This window comes from Sinocyclocheilus rhinocerous, unplaced genomic scaffold, assembly GCF_001515625.1.
Source record: "Sinocyclocheilus rhinocerous isolate Xijiao unplaced genomic scaffold, SAMN03320098_v1.1 scaffold2695, whole genome shotgun sequence".
Taxonomy (NCBI): domain Eukaryota; kingdom Metazoa; phylum Chordata; class Actinopteri; order Cypriniformes; family Cyprinidae; genus Sinocyclocheilus; species Sinocyclocheilus rhinocerous.
The window spans coordinates 88238-109537 of record NW_015637529.1 but is presented as its reverse complement, the minus strand read 5'-3'; the positions used below and the strand labels follow the sequence as shown (position 1 = coordinate 109537).

The window sequence follows — 21300 nt, the reverse complement described above, 5'->3', positions numbered from 1 at the left end:
CAATTCTCATAGAGGTTCTCTATTTTTTCCTATATCACCAAAGATACCTGTTTTAATAAGTGTTTACAAAATGAAAGCAGACTCCAGTGTATAAATTGACCATTATTGTTCGGGAGCACAATAGCTCTCTGTGTTTTTTGTTGTTGAGTGCCTGTGTGATTTAAAGCTGCTGACAGCACCAGACGCTTACATTGCAATCAGCTCTCGCTGGCTCTCTCCCTCTGAAATTTGTATGGATGGGCACAGCCTGTCTGCTAGGTCTGGACATCAGGGCACACTCCCATTTTGGGACTGTCAGACCTCATTTCCTCATACTTAATGTGTTACACTACGATCTCTCACTCGGGTCATTCCATTTCACGTTCAAGTGCAAAGGTTTGGTGAGGGCAAAGGGATGTGTCAGCCCTTTCTAAAGGGACACTCATAAATCAACAATTTGTTGTAATAAATGACAAGATGATGTGTCAGACATTTGGTGACTTGTCTTTACGAGTGCTGTCTGTATGAGAAATCCCCATAATGTATATATTCGAAAAATCACAAGCAGAACTCTCAACAATACTATATATTACTGCATATAACAACAGCTTTTACACATTAAATACAGATAATATGATAAAAATGTACTATAGTCAACTATAATATAAAATATGACTAAATATTAAATATATTCTTCAATTACTTTCTGTTAGCCTTTTCTGCCAAACAGTCTTTTTTGATATCCAATTGTTTAGAGATTTTAAAAGTAAAGTAAACCACTATTTCGCCCAGTAGCTGTGGTGGCAAATCTTGAGTGTTATATACATATCTGGTGTTCATACTTTTGAAAATGTATCTTCTTCCACACAACAAAGATGCTATTCTCACTGTCACAGCTGAAAGCTAAATATAGTTGGATCAGCGCACATGAGATACATTCCTTGTTGTATTTTTATAACCTAGCTTTCAACGTCTGAAATAAAACACATATTGTGGAATTAAATTATACCGGTTTAAAGTAAAACACATGAATAGACATAATTCCTTATGAAAATTAACCATGGTTTTTACCACAAATAAAGCCAAACATCCATGGTTACTATAGTTAAACCATGGTAACCACAAATTAACCATGGTTTTGCTAATCATAGTTAACCATGGTATTCGTAGTAGGCTAAAACTGTGGTTATACAAATGGTAATCAATATGCCAAAAAAACATGGCTACTACAATTTGACTACAATAAAACCATGGTTAATTTTCGTAAGGGATGTATTCTGTGTAAAATGTAAGATGTATTCTGTGTCTGCTGGAGCTAGAGCTTTATCTAGTCCCCAAACACGAGGTGAGCAACAAACAGCGTTTGTGAAATAACTGTGTCAGTGTGGATGTGTTTGGTTGTTCTTTTCTGTCTGTGGAAATATCTGGCTCCTCTTTCAGACTAGCTGTTTTGTAAAAACAAAACAAATATCTGGACTATGTTGACAACATTGTTGTCAGTGTCTGTTTGCATCTTGTTGATGTAGCTGCCCTGTATAGGGAAAAACATACAATAGCGCCCAACCTAAAATACAGGTATTTGCTAAATCTTTCACAGGTTTAAACTGTTTATTTCCGAACTCGGCATCAATAAAATACAAATTTTTTCCCTCATAAACAATTTTTTTTGCCTTATTGCACCACGAAATCCATGCCCTTCCGTTCTCTTCCCTCCTTCAATGTCAAATAATAATAACCACAGCGGACAAAAGATGTTATTCTGAGTGTTTGCTGCCACAGTTACAGAAGGCTATAATAAGAAACATCCCTCACCAACACAGTTGGCTGTACTCGGCTGCGCTCGTGTTTTTTCGGAACTCTTCGCCAGCCGGCCGTCTCTAGGAAACCCCTCCCCCCATCCTCGCCAGACTCGCTGGGCTTTATGTCTGGCCGCTGTGGAGGTGAACTGCCATGCGCGGTCGCCATGTTATCGCGCTCTCCTCCCCCTTTCTGGGACTCGTCACAGGCTGATAGCACTAGCACAGGCTACATTACAAGGAGGAGGCAGCTGGTGAATAGGAGCAGAGTGGGAGAGAGACTAACACAGGACTAAAACAAAAGAAAGCACGGGATGGAATAAAGCAGGACAGCGCTGAGTCGCTCGGTTTCGCTCTGTCATCTGACGCCGGCTGAAGCACTTTGTTTCGTTTGATTTTGTGCTCTGGTGACTGCGATACAACAATTGAAATGCGCCTGGCAGTTTGAACTGTGATGGGGAGAGACTGTGTCGTTGTAAGTTTGGATATATCGATCGCCTCGGCCGTCTGTGTCGACTCCCTCACGTTTAAACGTGTGTGCTGAATGGTTTTGCGAGGAAATACGTTTGAAAACAACAGCTGAAGCGAGTCCGTGTCAGCTAGCTCGCTAGTGAGTGTTAACTAGCATTGGTGTTAGCCTGCTCCTCATGGTGGACATTTAAATACACCTCAAGTGGAATTATCGTGGCAGTTACTGGAAAGTGTTGTTTTTATGTGGAAATTACTTGAGCGGCTTCAAGTTGCTTCCCAAAAAGAGCTTGTTCACTTGAGCTGTGTTTATAACTTTGTTGGAGACCATCCTCTAGAAATGAATCACCACGACCGATCCGGGGACTCCAGCAGTGCTGGAAAAATGGGTTATCCCATGAGTTTACCCAAACGGGAGAGCAGCAGCTTGGTATGTGGTTCCTCCACATTGACAACTTCTGGAAGCACCAGTCTTAATAGCAACAACTTGATACTGGGGGATGATTATTCATCACCGGCGCTGATTCAGTCTCAAACGCCGGCTGCATCCTCGCTCGGGCCCCAGAACCCTCCCCAGAGCCTGAATATCCCTGTGCAGGCCACCCTGTTACCCCAAACTCTGCCCACCACAGTGGCGCAGATGAAGAAGAAGAGTGGCTTTCAGATCACAAGCGTTACGCCCGCTCAGACATCTGTCAGCACCAACAACAGCATTACAGAGGACACTGAGAGCTGTGATGACTTGGACGAGTCCCACACCGAAGACCTGTCGTCCTCCGAGATCATGGATGTGTCTCTTTCACGGGCCAACAATGCGGGGGGACCGGAAAGGAGCTCCTCGGAGGAGACGCTGAATAACTTCCATGAGGCGGAGACCCCAGGGGCCGTGTCGCCCAACCAGCCTCCCATTCTCACCCAAGCACACATGCATGGCTCTATGGTTAATGGTACTGTGCACCATCATCACCATAATCCTGCTTCCTCTGGAAAAGCCCATCCTGCTGGTGGGATGCAGATTGGGATATCTTTGGGTGCCGTGGTCACGTCTGCGGTGACCTCAAGTTCTGCTTGCACAGGCCAGAAAATGCCTTCAAATGTGGTAGGATTGAGTGAGAGTGCCTCTGTTGGCACAACCGCTGTCAAGCCTTTGGCCACTGTTGCCTCAGGAACTGGAATGATCTCTGTGACTTCAGGTGCCACAGTTAGTACTGGTAAACCTATAACAAATAATGTTTCTATGTTAAATTCTGCCAGTGTGCCTGTTGTGGGTGGCAAGAGCACCAACAGTAGCAGTGTAAACTACTCCCCTGCTTTGAATAGTATTAGTAACCAAATTGTAAACTTGACACACAATCCTAGTGGAATAATTGGCATGGGCATCACCACTGCTACTACCGTTTCTGGTGGTGTTGCTTCAACAGGTGGAGGGCAGGTGGGCCCAGCTGTCATGGGCCAGCACGCAATGCCTGGTCCCTCTGTCCAGCACGCAATGCCTGGTCCCTCTGTCCCGCCTATGAACGCTCAGCCTCAGCAGGCCCAAGTGCCTACTCCAGCCACCACCAGCTCACGTTTCAGAGTGGTCAAATTGGACTCTACCTCTGAGCCTTTTAAGAAGGGTCGGTGGACTTGCACCGAGTATTACGACAAGGAGGCCCCGAACGCAGCGTCCTCTGAAAACGCCCCCAGCACCCAGACAGTGGAAAGCATCCGCCAGTTTGTGCCTGAGAGTGTGGCGTGCCCGGACCGAGAGAGTGTAAGCAGCACAGCTAGCCATTATACCGAAAGCCTGGGCAGCGGAGATACGGGCGGCCCCTGTTTGACCTTCCAGCAGCCCACTGCTCAGAAGCACGAATACTCATCTACTCATAACGTGTCTCAGATGCAACCCCAAGACTTAGTTCACATGCATCTTAAGACTAATGCGGTTGCTCCGAGCATTCAGCCGCCGACTGCCATGGGAGGACTGCAGACCACAATCGGGCATTCGACTGCAGCTGTGCCCGCTCATATGCCTAAACTGACATACGCCCAGGCAGCACAATCCTCCCCTGCTCAAGCCCTGCCTGTGGTGACCCAACAGCAGATGGGCTACCCGCCAACACAGCAGCCGGCTGCACCGACCCAGGTAGCGCTGGCACACATTAACCCCTTAAGCCAAGGAGGCAGCTTGCCACCTGACTTCACTCAACCCAAGCAGATCATGAACACTGTGCCACCTGGGTCAACACAAACACTTCCCCACCTGTCTGCCCCCATCCCTCCGGTGGCGGGGAATGGTCAGCTGATTGCAGCTTCGCAGCAGCCCGTGGGGACTGTGCCACCCCCTGCTGCTCAACCCCCTCCGCAAGGGCTCCTACAGCAACAGTCACCCGCCCCGCAGATGGTCCAGCTGGTGCAGCCCGCCAGTGCTGGTCTCATACAGCAGACCCAGGGGCAGCAGCTCGCCCCTCAGCCCTCCATGGAGCAGCAGCAGTCGCAGCTCAGCAGTCAAGGCCGCGGCACCCAGTTCGTCCCGGCCTTGACCTCCTCAAACGTGCCTCCGAACCTCCAGAGTGAGTCCAGTTTGATCCAGAACGGCTCGAAGGAACCCGGGCCTGCGGTGAGCACCCTGCCCTCTGTGATGCCCACCCTGCAGGAGGATGCCCAGCTCCTGTTACAGCCCCCGGCTCTGCTCACGCAACCCAAGCCCGCCGGTGCTGAAGTTTCCTCCCAGGTCGGCACCTCCCGTGGTCCTGAAGGAAGCGGTGGAGTTAATGCCTTAACTGCCTCGGCCAGCCTGCTGAAGAGCTTACCTGTGGATGGAGAAGAGGATGGGTAAGTTTCAGATTTTTTTTTTTCAGTGCATTGTCTGTTTACTGTTTCCAATTCATTTGCTTTTGTAATTACAGCTTGAATAGCTTCATTAAAAATTACACATACAGGCAGTGGGTGATCAGTGGTATGGCTTGATGTAGTGCTATAAACATAAATGGTGCTGTGCATTAAATATCACAGCAGGCCGGTTACAGAAGGAGGCCTATAGGCTTCTACAGCATAGCTAGAAGTGTTTTCTTCATATAACACAAAACTGCAGACTGCTAGACTGTTACTGTGGTATTATAGACAGAAATGTAAATGCTTTGCTCTGCAAAGCATCCCAGCCTGCCTTTAAAGACCCCATGAAATCACTTTAGAGTGCAGTGATTTTGTGCTGTTGACATTTCCTTATTAAACAGGAAGTTAGGGCAGGAGCCAGTAGACTTTTGTTTGCTTCACATCCACAAACATGATTTTTTCCCCCCTAGCTGTTGCTTGTGGTATTAATGGGTTATTCTAAAGAACATTTCATTGGACAAAAAAAGTGAGTGCAGGATGAGTCAACATTATTTTGAGTAGATTTAGTAAGAAAACGTTTGGATGTTTTAAATGTGTATATCTGTTAAAAGTGAATTGTCATCATTTAAGGGAAACACTAGCATTTAGGTGGCATCTGAGCTAACATTTTATGGACTAAAAGCTGGAAATGTAAGAAAAAATAGGCATTTTGCGACTATTTAGCTTGCTGCAGGCACTTTTTTTGAATGGTTATCATTTGTGACATGTTTGCTTAGCTGTAACTATTAAGGGCAAAAGAGATCACTGGAGTGCATCTGTTTAAACTCTTTGGTTGTTTCTAATTATTGCAGATACAGCACTATACTCTTTTAGTAGACGCGAGCTGATTAACATACCTGAAAATATATTTTCTCATTCTGTTGATATTCTTTCCAAGTTTTTTAAAGACTCAGAAACCCATTCTTCACAGTTTTCTCCCGGCAAGGCCGAGAATGTAACCTAAATACGGTTGCTTACATACTGCTAAACATTCTGCTAATACTGTGACATATGTTTGAATTTGTCTTGAGCTGTTCAGAAGAAACAGGCGTGTGTGTTTATGCTGTACAATGTTTATGAGTTGGTCATAAATGAAGTTTCCTGTGCTTGACAGAGCTTGTCTAACAGATGTCCCAGGGATGACAGGGTGCTCTGTAATCTGACACTCCTTAATGAAACCGACAGTTTTGTCACAGTGCACACACATCATTGTGGCACTGCTTGTTTCTCTCAGGTGTTAGTCATAATCTTACTTAGTTATTTGTCTGGCTTTACTATATAACAATGTCACAGACCAGACTGAGACCCTCTGTTCTGTTCAGATCTATGTTTTAGACATAAAGTAAAATGTAGTCTTCCCAAAACATCAGACCCTTATTAGGATGAATATCACAGTTGTATTACACTTGATGACCTTATAAATTGTTGGTCAGCACTAACTGTCAGCCACAGTTAGATAGTCCTCTGTATACCTGCAATATCTGGACAATATATCTGTGTTAGTGATGTAGCTTTCAGTCTTTTGGCGAGATTCAGTGTAGGCTATATTTTGAAATGTATGTATTTGCTCTTGAATAGTATAGGCTCTTTTCTATCAGAGCATCATCACTTTAACAAACTCAGACATTTTTTCCCCCCAGGTTGATTCCCTAAAATAAAATGCACAACACGAACATTTTATAAGCTCTTAAAGGGGTCATATGATGCTTTTTTAAAGATCATTATTTTGTGTATTTGGTGTAACATAATATGTTGACATGCTTTAATGTTCAAAAAACACATTATTTTTCAAATACTGTACATTATTGTAGGTCCTCTATGCCCCGCCTCAGCCGTTTTAGGGGGGCGTGGCAGAGTCTTAACTTTGATAAAGAATATCTCTTTGGTTTTGAGACTTTAGTCTTTGCAACTTCAGGGATCTTATCTATGCACAATCCGCTTGTAACACTCCAAAGAGAAAGGAAAACTTGAAATCGCATCATATGACCCCTTTAACATTAAGTCAATGCACTCATGCTCACAAGTTAAATGTTGGGGATGAATTGTGAAAATAGTGTAATGAAACACTCTTCAGGAAACTTAATGACCAAATCTATGCGTGTTTAACTCATCATATCCGCAATGTCACTTTTTGTATGACCAGGAAACAGTCATCCTGAACAGTCAATGTATTATCCAGATAGCCAGGAACAAGATCATTGTTAAATTTAACTTGGCATGTTGACAGCTTGAGGCTTTTTTGATGTTTGATCATGTGATTGAAGTAACGTGGAACACTAAAACTTCTATTGGATTCAGATCTATCTTTCAAGGCTTGTTATCCTTGTAAGATCTGTTTTGTTGTGTGTATCATGGCTGTCCTTTTTGACTGGTGCCATTATTTTTGGTGTGATTGTGTTTGGGTGACGGACAGTAGGACTACCTAGAGAGCCAGCCATTTCAAATATAACACAGACTTTCGCTCCTCAGTGAGCAAACAATCTAATTTCAACCTGTTTTATTTCTTTGTTGTGAAAGGCTATCAGCTGGTGCTGTTTTGGTGTAGAGCGTGAGGCCACTTATACAGGATGAGATCATTCAGTTTTCTCCCATTTTGCTCTTGCTCAATAGCAGATTAAGTCAGCACAAATTATTTTAATCTGTTTTTTTGCCGTTCTTAGGTCACAGTGTTGACTAGCAGCCTCGTAGAGAAAGATTATCATCTCACATTTGCTTTTTTTCAATGTAATCTGCTCTTGGCAATGATAAAAGCCACACATGAGAGTCTCAATGAATCACTCATTGTGTAGAGATCAAGTAGATTATCTCTCCAATTAATGACCCTGTGGAGTGGGAGAGGAGAGGAAATGCTTTCACTCGTCCAGATCGGGCCAGAGCAGATAACATAGCAGAACTTAAAGCGGCAGTACATGTGTGCTTTCTCTCTGGGTCCCTCAGTGAGAATCGTTTTCATTGCTTTCCCTGTCTCTCTTACATGGATAAATTAGACAGAAATGAAAATTATCGTTATGTACTCATTCTTTTATATGCTTTTTTTTTTTTTTTAAAGAGATGTAAGCCATAATGTAAGAGTTGCTCTTTTTCATACATTGTTGATGGTACTGTCAAGCTCCAAAAAGGAAAAAAAGCATCATAAAAGTGTTAATTTGGTGCTGTGGTCCTTCTTCTGAAGCCATACAATAACTATCTTTGAAGAACCGACTGAAATTTTTGACCTTTTTAGACTTTTACCGAAATACTCGTGAGAACATATGATATTTGCCCTCAGTGACGCCACACCTTGGGATGAGTTGCACATTACAAATGAATGGCTAGTTTTTAAGTTTTTAACATTTTTAGGGCCCTATGAAATCCTTTTTTCCCTAAAATTTGTTTTCAGTTTAAATTTTTTGGATTCTGTCTTAAAGGGTTAGTTCACCCAAAAATGAAAATTAGGCTGTGTTTTTTAATGTAGCTTGCACTCACTGTTGTACACGGAAGCAGTTCCGGGCGGATGACGTATGAGTTCAGCTTTGTGCCGCTCCGAAGTGATGCACGCGGAAGCACAGGGGAGAGATCAAAACAACAGTCACGAATTAGAAGTACAAAACGAGGATTTGTACAGAAGAATGTCTGAGGATTTCGATCTAAGCCAAGAGGAGACTGGTTTTCCTTTGCTAAAGTAAGGAAACTTTGCTTCCTTTGCTCCTCTTAACAAACATTGGTTTTCACGAGACTCACCGGCGCATGCGTAACGCCGACCTCATACTTCATCAGCCCGGAGCTGCTTCCGTGTACAACTGTTGGCGCAAGCTAGATTAAAGTGATTATTACGTTTTGAATATGGATATTTTTCTTACAAAAGCGCATCGATTCACTACAGGAGGCCTTTGTTCATGCTCCGGATCCATGTGAGACACTTTTTTATTTTTATTTTTTTTTTTATGGGTGGGCACTTTTTATTTCACTTCTTTTGGACTGAAGCACTGCAACACCCGCTGACTGCAGTGATAGAGCTTGGAAGAGCCAGGACAATTTTTAATATAACTCCGACTGGATTCGTCTGAAAGAAGAAAGTCATATATACCTAGGATGCCTCGGGGTGAGTAAAACACAGCCTAATTTTAAATTTTGGGTGAACTAACCCTTTAAAAGTTTCAGTGTGCATGTATGATGATTTTTTTCATCAAATTAAACCGTAAGATGCTCACGAAGAGACTCTCAGAGCAGTGTAGGCTTGTCCTACAAGTTATTCATCTATTTTTTCTTTAAGACTAATCAAAATTTTACAGATTTTGTTAGATAAAAACGTAGATTGGTTTAAGTTGAATCCAAAAGCAAAACAAAAAACAGACTGATTACACTTTGGCTAACTGCTAGTTGCTCAGACTAGTTAAGACAGACAAGACAAAATAACACCATTCAAATGGAGACATGCAGTACATGCAGATGTCACGTGTCTTCAGTATGCTTCAATATTGCGATTTGATTAAGTGGACAGCCCTACTTTTTACTAATTCGTCCAAAATGTTCAAAATTATGTGAATTTATTTTTGTAAATTAAATTATGACTGGATTACACATTTCTGTCTGGGTTTTTCCGCATTATGGAAATCATAGGGCCCTAATAAAGATTTTCTTCACCCGATCTTCACATCTCCATTGTATGGCTTCCCGAAAACTTGAAATATAGAACATAAGGTGTATAGACCATGTTTATATGTGCTTTTATTTTTATTTTATTTATATTGAAACTTGATATAAATCAAGATTTTTTTTTGTTGTTGAATGCAACCGAACTGCTCAGACATTTTGGCTAGCATCTCTTTTTGTTTTTCACGGATGGGTAACAATAATACGGGTTGGAATGACACGAGGGGGTGAGTAAATGATAAAATGTTCATTTTTGGACAAACTTTCCCTTTAATGTGGTTTTTAGCTGCATCATTATCAAACATCAGAAGGGTCATTCTGCATCTGTAATCCAAGACGACATCCTGTACTTTGAAGTCTTTTTAGACCAGAGAAGGCTCTTTGTACGCATGTCTCTCTTTTAGGATGATGTCATTTGGATTAGAACCTCTCCTTCCAAACCTGAGAGCAGAGAGCACAGCAAAGTACTTTAGGGACTGAAAGCTAATAGGGGCAGAGACCTCATGAGCTCAGCTGAACTGGTTTCTCAAACACATTCACAACAGGCATTTGCGCTGGTCTCAACTCTTTTCAGGTTTGAAATCTGCTGCCTTTCATATTCTTTCCCAGACGTGACGACATATGATCCTCGAACGCTTTGCTACTTCCTGCATCTCCTAATTGGCATTGTTTTTCTCTGGTGAATCTCTAATCTCAAGACACACTAGGATGATATTGCCTATTAAAATGAACACTGTAGTTATGAAAAGTGCAAAATCACATCTGGTGGAACTGTTGTGTCGAGTGTTTCTTTAACCATGGTCTGCTCTGTTCATTTGTCCAGACAGAGTCTCATCTGGACAGCTGCTACGCAACACATTCACATGTAAACATTTCATTATTTTGAAGCCTCGACACAAAGCGTACAGGGAAGTGCCAGGGCGCAGCAACACTTATAAAGCATATTTGCCAAGTGGGTATTTTCATCTGGCCCATTTAGTCAGCCCTGTTTAAGTGCTCTCAGGACAGCAGAACGGGGACCAAGCAAAACAACATCATGGCTGTTGCATTGTCATGTTTTAGCGGACAATTAACGTCCTCCTTTGATCTGCTGGGTATAATGATTGCAGTGCACGGCCCCTTTAATTTTATTTTCATCGCTTTAATAATGTTTGTTCAGCAGTGAGAGGAATTATCAGTTTTGCATTCACAGATCACTGAGGGATGGGTATTGTTTTATTGTTCTCGTCAGTAGATCTTTTTTGTTTTGTTTTAAATGCATGAGGTATTTGCATAACCAAGCCTCTGCCTTTTGTGTGTTTCATTGTGTCTGTGTTTGTTTGCTCTTTTATCATCCGAAATTATTTGGAAATGGACTGAATTAGTGTAAAAGAAAAAGAGCATATGCTTTTATTGCACAGATGTTGTATTATCTATCCTCCAAACTCCAGTGTTCTCATTTTCTGACACGTAATGATAAAGATGCATGCTTTTTACTTAAAGGTCAATCCTGTGCCGTCTGATTAATATGCTTACAGAGAAATCCAGATAGCTGCTCTGAAATTAAACCGCTCCCCAGCCCAAGTCGTTATTCATGCCTGAGCTACAGCCTGTAGAAAGTTTGATCCCTTCCTATTTTGGCTTTCTAAGAGCAGTCGGCACGTGAGTCAGCAGAGTTGGAAAGCTGCCTCTCGCTGTGGTTTCAGACCGGGCAGGAAATCTCGCGTGCAACCTTGAGCATGTGCCCATGCCGCGCTCTTGCTCTGTTAAACATGTACAATGAGATTTCCTCTTCTTGTATCACCAGGCTACACGGAGTGAAATGAGGTCACCGTGGAAAACATGGCGGCTGCTGCACAACACATTTAATTGGACAGCTTCTAATTTAAATAGGATTTATTCTTCTGGGATAAATGCAAAACTGTCTTTTCAGCTGACATTTATTTGATTGTTTTTTTTTAGTGCTTAACAAACTTTTACAGACTGTATTAATAGCCTTTGACAGTGGAACATTTTTCCCACCCAGCACCTTGCTCGATTCCTGAGGGATTGCTCCATCTGTTTGGAGTGTCTCATCTCCACTTCCACCCCATCCCTGCCACAAACACCATGTGTGCCACGGATTATCTGCCAGTCAAGTTCTCACCTCTGCACAATTCTAAACTCCTAATACTAGATAACGAGCACACCGCTTGGGCTGGTGCGGAAATTAATCGCTGCTGCAATCCACAGCCACCTGAGTCTAGATCATCCTTCATTTGAGTGCCGTATGATTTTCGCGATAAGGCAAATGTGGACTGAATCGTGGAATCCAGTCATAAAATGGAATTTACAGTATATCCTGCAATGTCATGGAATTTGGTAAATTGTTTTTTTAAATTTTGCGACATCGACTAGGGTATGTGCATGTTAAAGTGCAAAAAGACGGCTATTTAAATATGAAGTCTGCATGTTCTGTGCCTTTGTGTAGGCAGTGCAGTACTGAATCATGTGTGATGCTCGTTGTGCTTTCAGCATCTGCAATCTCACTATATGAGGACATAAACTTAATCTCCAGAGCTGCTCTGAGAGTCACTTCACCAGTATTTCATTTCTTTTTGATAAAACTATTGCACAGATAATCTTTACACCAACCTGTCAAAATAAAAGTTTGGTTTTACAGTGACGGAGAAATGAGCTGCGTGTCATCTGAACGTTTTAGATCCCGTCAGTTTTCCACCGGAGCCGCTCCCGTCAGTTTTGTGTTCTGCACGCGATTCAAGTGCTCCGCTCTCTACCCAAATAAAAGCTGCTGTCAGTTAATGAAGGTTTGACGGATGAACTTACGGCTCGATTAGACTCTTCTGTCAGAAAGTGATAAGTCTTTCAGTTTTATGGGCGTCGCCATCTTTGATATTACTTAGGTCACTGTCACTATGGTTACTGGTAAGGAATACGGGCTTGACTCCCGTTTCACGTTCATATAGACAGTATTCTAAACGCAACTGTAAGCTGCTGTGTGAACGCTACATTTCGAGACTCACACCTGTAAAGAAAATGCGGTTGTCAATCCCAAAAACTGACTGTGTGAACATAGCCATAGAGATTTCAGTATCTTTGGAACCGAACCATACAGGGCCTTAAAAATGTAAATGCCAAAAGGAAAGTTTAAGACCCAAAGTCTAAAAGGTCATTAAGATCTTTAAAACCTCTTGAGTTACAGGCATGCAAACTTTGAAGAAAAATAAATTTTTTAATGGTCACCACTGGTGTATAATGCACAAAAAGATTGCTGAAGTCAACAGATTTTACTAATAGATCTACCAATCTCTGTGTAAAAATAATATAATGATACTGCCATCTTTCTGAAGTAATTTTTACCTCCCTCTACAAAATAGTGGATTACTCGGTACATATACATCTGTGAAATTTTATATTGGCTTTAATCACTATAGATGTTTATCTTTGTTCAGAATAAATATTGACGACTCTGACTGGATTCGTCTGAAAGAAGAAAGTCATATACACCTAGGATGCGTCCGGAGTGAAACACAGCCTAATTTTTATTTTTGGGTGAACTAACCCTTTAACATTTGTTAAAATATGTATATTTATAAAAAGTGCAAATTACTTTGCTTTGACCATCTGGATTTTATTTATAGATCTATTACAATGTCCAATTTGATACATGTAGTAATAGTAATTTACTGACTTTCACACATCAGTGCATTCACTTTTACGCTTCGTGTCACATGACCTTACCTGCAGGGTACTTTAATACAACTGATAAAACTATGGTATTGTACCATGGTGCCTTTTATTGTTTTATATTTATTTATTTTTACACGCTGTTTGACTGCACAAACCTAGTATTTTTTCTCTCTCTGTCTCATGCATGGTGCAGTTATCCCAGGAGTCAGCAGAGTGATGAATCGATGGCAGTGCCACTGTTTGAAACGGTTCTCACACAGCCTCCTGCTACACTGTCCCATGGGTCCTGTGGCCATCTGTATTTGCAGTACTCATCTCAAACAGGGACTTTCCAGGAACGGCCCCTTTAACAAATCAGGCCCTGTCCTTGTTTTCTGGCTAGTGGGAAGCTGTCCTTTATGCCATGTAGTCTGGGCTTTTTTGGATGCCTTATAATCCTATTCTAGGTGTAAGATAAACCGCAATGGTTCTAAAACAGAACAGAGTAGGACTTATTCCAGACGACTGGAAGTTTGTACCCACTGTCCTCCATGTGATGCATATGCAAACATAATGTGGTTGTGGCAGAGTCGTGGTTAGCCTCCTCGTAGCATCCTCAGCAGGCCTGACTTTCCTGTTTGATTGTGGCCAGGAAATAAAAGAATAAGTGTAACAAAGTGGCATATATGACAGCAAAGCTGAAATCTGTACTAAGAGAGTTCACTTTAAAGAGTATAGTCAGAATTGTAGAGGGATCTCAGATTATCTTTCCGCTATCACTGATATGGATAAATGATATACATGATTTTCATTTTATGTTTTATCTTGCTATCAGTGAAATGTCAAATCAGATCTCATTCCTCTCTGATGGCCGCAGATGACAGGGGTTTCTGCCGTGGCTTGTTTTGAATGCGCAGTGCCAGAAGCTCCCTGACTGCGCTGGGTTTGGCTCTCGTAAATTAGAGCCATGTCCCCTCAGGCAACCCACCCACATGCATCAAGAATCCTGCCTTTTCACTTACTGCAAACCTGAAACACTGTAACACAGAGCCTGTATTAGACCAGAGGCAAACATTACAAACTTCTGTATAGCATTCAGACCGTGTCTATACGGCAGACTTCAGGCTGTCTGCACTGAAGCTGTCCATCACCTCAGAGTGCTAACTAACAACAGACCAGTCAGCTAGACTTGAACAACATTTAAATTAAAACTAGATTTTGACATGTTTTGGTGGTTGCTAGGGTGTTATGGGTGGTTACTTGGAGTCGAGTCAAAAGAGTTGAACCCTAAGTCTTTTTTATTATTATTTAAGATATGACTTGAGACTCTACGATTTTTATTTGTTGTTTAAATTTATTTTTGAATCAATCTGTATTTATTTTTAATTGATAAATTATTATTTTTTTATTTATATTTAGTTATTTCATATTTTTTCTCTTTTTCTCTCTCTTTTTAATTAATTTATAAACATGCATTTAATTAATAATTTGAGAGAAATAAAATATAAGCTTTTATATACATTATATTATAATATTATTTCTATACATTTTATTTTGTGTTATATTTATTTTTTATTCTATTCATTTCTATTTAGTTATTTATATTTATACATTTATTTTTTATATATATTTCTCCTTTTTATTTCCATATTTCTGTTTAAAGCATTTTTCCCCTTTTTATTTCTTGTTTGTATTTCTTGTTTATTTATATTTTTTCTATGTATTTCTGATTAGTTATTACATAGATTTTTTCTTAATGCTTTAGTTTCCTATTTGTATTTTTTCTTTTGTTAATGAATTTGTTTTATTAATTTTTACATAAATATAAAGTATAAAATGTATATACATTATATTATATTATTTATGTATTTTATTTTTGTTTTATTATATTGACTTTTTTATTTATATGCATTTCTGTTTATTTATATTTATACATTTCTTATTTTTTTTTTGTATACATTATATTATTCTATTATATATATTTTTCTATATATATTTATTTTCTATATTTTATTTTTATTTTTATGCATTTCTGTTTAGCTATTTAATCAATAAAGTATTGATTTATTATTAATTTATTTCATTTATTGAAGGAGAGTGTTACATTTTCTTCCAGGAAAAAAAGAAAAGAAAAAGAAACATTTGCATGGGTTCATTTTGAATGCTGAAATGATTTCTCATCTGATGTAGATGCTGTGTTATACAGTTGCTTTGTTTTGTAGTGTGTGGTACCACACAGGTGGAGCTGATACAGAGATTACTCCTCTTTATATTAGAAGCTGTCATCATGGGCTTTTTGGTGTTGACTGTTGGCTTCTGAAGCTCTTAATGGCTGAGGTTATCATCTAGGCTGTGGTGAAGCTGATGCTTTGAATTACTGGTTAAATTGCAGAGAGCATTTTAAGCCGTCAGTGTTGAAATGGGCTCAGTGAGTGGATGTGTACAGGCATATCAGGTAGGCTGTGTGTAAATCGCAGTGAATGGGAGTGTGTTGGCAGTGAATGGCATCCTTTCAAAATGTGCTCTGCAGTGTCAAACTGTTTTTGCGCATAGATCTAGTTAAAGATTGGCTGCATCTCACTCAGAATGAGGTTCAATCCAAAAAGAATGGATCTAGTCGTCCTGGTCTCGTCTTAACAGTGTGATCCAGCGCTGCTTTTGAGTTGAAACCAAGCCTAGATCTAGTCTAGCAGCTGGTTATGAATGTCTGACTACTTCGGTTTATGCTTTTGCTAATGTGCTGTCCGACATAAATTGGGTTTTGAGTTGATTTGTTTACAGGCCGCTCACACTCACAAGTGTGTGTAGCTTTCTCAGGGGAGCATGAACGCAAAGAAGGCACGGATCCAGTGACAGCCATGCAGTATTGATGGAGAACTTTCCTTTAGGCCCTCACACAGGCCTTTCATTCACCGAGTAATGTGAGATAGTGTGTGTGAATAAGAGAGAGTGAGCTGGACGCATACACACGTGATGTGGTCTGCTCTCACATTTCCCTCACTTGTGTTGGTCCCTCACTCTACATGTGACATACACACAATCACAATGGACAGAACTGGCCAGTACTTCCCTTTACCATTAAATAAGCTCATGTTAATGTGCTTTACGTTAAAGCATCAGCTCCTTCCTCATCGGCCCTTCAGATGAAGCAGGCTTGTGATTTAAGCCCACAGTCTTGCAAGTCAGCATGTAGGGTGCTGCTGGATGTTTTAATGACTGTGTAGATGGCTTTTGGCCCCACTGACTGATCGACCCCTGTGGCTGTTGTGATGAATCACCATGTCCTCAGCTGTCGTGGTCTGTGAGGAGGCATTTATTTAATGCTTTACTGCATTTGGCAGTTATATAGGTTATATATAGGTTTCATCTACGTTTCTATTCTGGCACTATTTTTTAGCAGTTGTTGAAACGTATGCAACATTTTGTTAGAGAGGGGTGCTCAAATGTCCAGTGAAGTATAAAAGTACATATATAATATTACAATATAAACAAAAATAGGTAAATCTGTAATTATTTATGTGTTTTTTTAAAATATTTAAATCTGAATCATTTTTTTTACGTGTTTTTTTTTTTTTTTTTACATTTGAATTTTATTTATTAAATGCAGTCAGCAATAATTGAAGTAAAACCATTTTTGAAAATAAACTTCAAAGAGTAAAACTAATTCATTTCTGACACTGACTTAAATAGAGCCCTATGAAATCCATTTTCTTTTTTTCTTTTTTTTACTTTTTTTACATTTCTGCACTCTGTTTTAATGGTTAAATTAAAATGTTGTAATCAAAAAGCATGTCTAATTAATTGAAACGTATGCAATTTATCAACAATATATTAAAATTGTAACAAAAAAAAAAAAAAGTAAGGCCCTATTAAATAAATTTTTTCCCCCTATTTTTTTTACATTTACCAGATTCCATTTCAATGGTTCAATTATTTTTTTTAACGATCAAAAAGCATGTCTAATTAATTGAATCTTTTGCAATTTATCAACAATTTTTTTTTTTTTTTACATTTGCCAGATTCCAAATGTTTTTTTAACAATAAAAAAATCATGTCTAATTAATTTAATTCATAAAATCGATTTAATATATTGGTTTCATTACATTATTTAAAAAAAGTTTTTGTTAGGAATTCTGTTGTGTACCTTAATTTTTCTATTCAAGGCATAAATCAATTTATCTTTAAATCAAATGAAAATTAAACAATTGAACATTATTGGTATTATTATTATTACATTAAGACAATTTTACAAATTCTTCTACTTTCTGCATAATACGGTAAATTTCATTTTTGTGTCTGGATTCCGCGATTCCATCTGCGTTTTTCACAACATGGAAATCATAGGGCCCTAAACTTAAACAGCCAGCTGCTTATTTCTGTCCCACCAATAATTGCTCTCTCACTTGTAATTGTGAGAGAATTTTTTTTTTTTTATTGGCCAGTTTGTTCACCTTGTGTGCACATCACTAGGCTGTATTGAAGATGTTGTACACGTGACAAAAGAAATTTTAAAAGTGAGCAGAACATTGAATTTTGGTAGTAATATAAAGACAGTAATGTTGTGAGGGTACAACCTAAATCACATGTGAATTTAAAATATTTGCAAACAGCTGTTTATACTGAATCCAATATTTGGATATATTGAAAATGATATTGAATAAATTGTTGGCCAACCAAACAATTGAAAAATAGACCGTTCTAATGATATGTTGAACTTTGTGTTGAGTTCATAGAAATGATTTTTTTTTCTTGCCCAAAATTTACGTCTGGTGTGAATAAGGCTTTAAATAGACAGTTTCTGTGGGTTAAATGTGTCCTGGTCTGCCTCCTGTGCCTTCAGCCTCAGTAGAGAGCCTGCGGTTGAGACAGTCACACACACACACACACACACACACACAGACAGACTGTGGCTCCTGGACAGACAGTATTGCATAAGAGTGCTAATGAGGACTAGATGTGACAGTCGGGCTCTTTCAGGCCACGGCGATGGCCAGGTCAAGCTACTCATACTGTGAATAGATTTTTATATGCTTCACATTATGGTATGTGCCTCAGTTTTCTGTTTGAGTTCTTTTTTGCTTTTTTAAACTCATATTTTAAATACTTTTTGTATTTTTAATATTAATAAATGTTAAATTTAGAAATGTATTATTTTAAATATACAACTTAATACATACATTTTTATTATTTTTATATGTAGTTTTGGTATTTGTAATACTTTTAATTAGCTTTTAAGCAGATTTATTAGGTCATGTGGATATTTAGTTCATTAGCAGAGCTAGATGATTTCTTGGGAATTGAGGTTAACATTTAAAAAGCTGTAGATTTTGAAAACTTAAGCAAAATAAATGAAAATGCACACCAACTTAGAGACATTTTAAAGGAATAGTTCACCCAAGAATTTACATTGTCATGATTTAGGGTGCTTTCACACTAGCACTTTTGGTGCGCACCCGGGTTCGATTGACGTCGGTTCGGTTGAGTTCAGTTCGATTGGATGATGTGAACGCTGTCTTACGACCTCGGGTGCGCACCCGCGAACCGTACCCAAGTCCACTTAAAAAGTGTGGTCTGGGGTACGGTTCATGTGAACTCTGGTATGACGTGAACACAATCGTACCAAATCACGGAAATTGGGGTAAACAGCTGCTGGCTTGATGATGCAAACGAACCGCGGTTCGGACCCAAATAAAATATGAACACCGTTCAGCGGGGGGAGGGGGAGCAATCGAACCCGGGTTTGGACCAGGCAAGTGAACAAAGTGTGAAAGCACCCTTATTCACCCTCATGTTGTTGCAAACCTGTAAGGCCGTCTGCTGAACACAAAAGAATCTTTAAGCTGTTTTGTCAATACAGTAATAGTTAGTGGTGCAACAGATCACAAAACTCATGGTGTCGGATCATATTACGGATTTTGAGTCACGGATCGGATCATTTTTCGGATCAGCAAAAAAATACATAAATAAATTAGTGAAAGCTTACTTTAAGTACTTCTATACCACAGCACAAAATACTAGCTTAACTAATAAAGTTAGTAATAAAACAAGAACAATTACACAAATTACAAGCATTGATGAATACAACATAACACAGTTACAAATAAAGTCAGTAACAGTAGTATTCAGGTGCAGAAATGTAATAACTAAGTGTAAAATAACACAATAGTGCTCACTGCACAAGTTAAATACAGATTCATCTTTGTTAGAGCTGTGGTGTTATTTGATTAGCAGAAGCAGGTATTTTATTGGCTGCTGGCTCTTTAAGACCAAATGCACGGACATAATACTGACACACATCCGGTTTCTTTCTCCGCTGTTTACATTCACTTAAGGACATAACTGACTGTTTTTACTAGAGTACTTGCCAAAACGGGTATTGTATCATAACTTTGTGTGTATGTGAAAGAGGAATCAATTCGGTGTTCACGCGGCGTCTCTCTCTGCGTGTGCGCGCTTCTCGTGTGGCGGCAGCGGCTAAGCACATGGAAAACAGCGCGCAAGTTTAAATTGCTTGAATGTGTAAATGATAAACTTTCACTCTATGATGGTTAAACTTAACAGCTAATCTGCGAATCACATGCGTGCCGAACCGTGGGTCCTGGTCCGTACGGATCACGGATCATCTACGATCCGTTGCACCCCTATAATAGTCAATGGGATCCAAATGTTTCAAGCTCCAAAAGCTTTACTCATGAGGAAGTATACGTGACAGTTTTCATTTTGGGTGAGCTTTCCCTTTAAATGTGGTTGAGCTGTGCTGTCGTGCTCGCTAGCTACTCGGCAGGCGGCATAGTTTTCTTATGACAGTGACTGACTCATATCTTTCATTGCTGAGGTCATGAAACGAGTTTTATCAAAGCGTTGTTATGTGTCACACTATGACGGCATCAAGGTCACGTTCACATGAACTTCACCTATCATTAAAAATGAAGCATTCGGATTAAAGGCATTCCTGTATGTCTGACTGGATTTCTTCTGCTTTTGGAATCGGTTCTGCACCCAAACACAAATGAAGGAGCTCTCTTTGTTTTGGGGCCGGTTGCTTCACATTACCCTGACGTGAACTCTCACAGAGCTGCCACTCCCACGGTTTATGTAAGAGTTGAGAGGCATTATTGGGAATGGTGGACACAATGATTTTGGCTTTTGATAAATGGGGAGTTTTGGCAGGAGGGGTCAGTGTTGTCACAATCTGTGGATGTGGCAGCACTGAGCTGAATGAGTGTGAGTTAGTAGCACTGCTTTCACAGTGTTTGCTTACATTGCCCTCTGATAGCCGTTTTCTGACATTGGCGCAACTAAGCAGGCCTCTATTGCATGAAGAAAGCTCAAATTTATGTAGGGTCAAACACAAGCAGTAATTGGTGGAACCCCTGCAATACCTCCACAGACCACCTAATGCTCACAGACTGGACTAGATTGTGCTAACCAGCCAAACTCGAACCTCTTGGACACAGTGTGATGATTGAATGATTTATGCATATCTTTCAAATTCACATTAAATGATCTTTAGCATTTGCATTTCTGCGAGCAGGACAACACCCTTCATACTGTAACCTTTACAGGGAATTGAAGCGTGTGTGACTGTTTGCTCATGTTCAGAGCTGGATATGGATTATGGCTGCGGTTCTTGCTGTATCATCCAAAAGAAGCATTCAAAGTGCTTGTACTGGCAAGTAGTCAAATCAATGAAGGGTGTTATGGCGCCATCTAGTGATGATTTATAAAACAAAACAAATTTAACCATAAAGTAATAACAAAATAGTATTAGGAAGAAATTTTTGGTAATAATAAAACAATGCTAAGTGCTTCATGAAGAGATAGTCTGCTAATCTGGCTGATTAAGTGTTTACATGTTTTCAGTTTTGCAAAGGCGATGTGAATAATATTTTGGATTTTGTGGTCAAGACGTTAGTGATAAGAT

At 39.8% G+C, this 21300-nt stretch overlaps 1 protein-coding gene across 1 annotated transcript in view; it reads left to right on the top strand.

Moving 5' to 3' along the window:
* The first annotated feature begins 1872 nt into the window (after window positions 1-1872).
* The window catches only part of LOC107748883 (TSC22 domain family protein 1-like), a 57892-nt gene continuing 38464 nt past the window's right edge, over window positions 1873-21300 (top strand). Inside the window, exon 1 of the mRNA XM_016563874.1 lies at window positions 1873-5057. Within this exon, the coding sequence (XP_016419360.1) occupies window positions 2488-5057 (2570 nt within the window). The 5' untranslated portion in view covers window positions 1873-2487. The remainder of the gene's footprint in view (window positions 5058-21300) is intronic.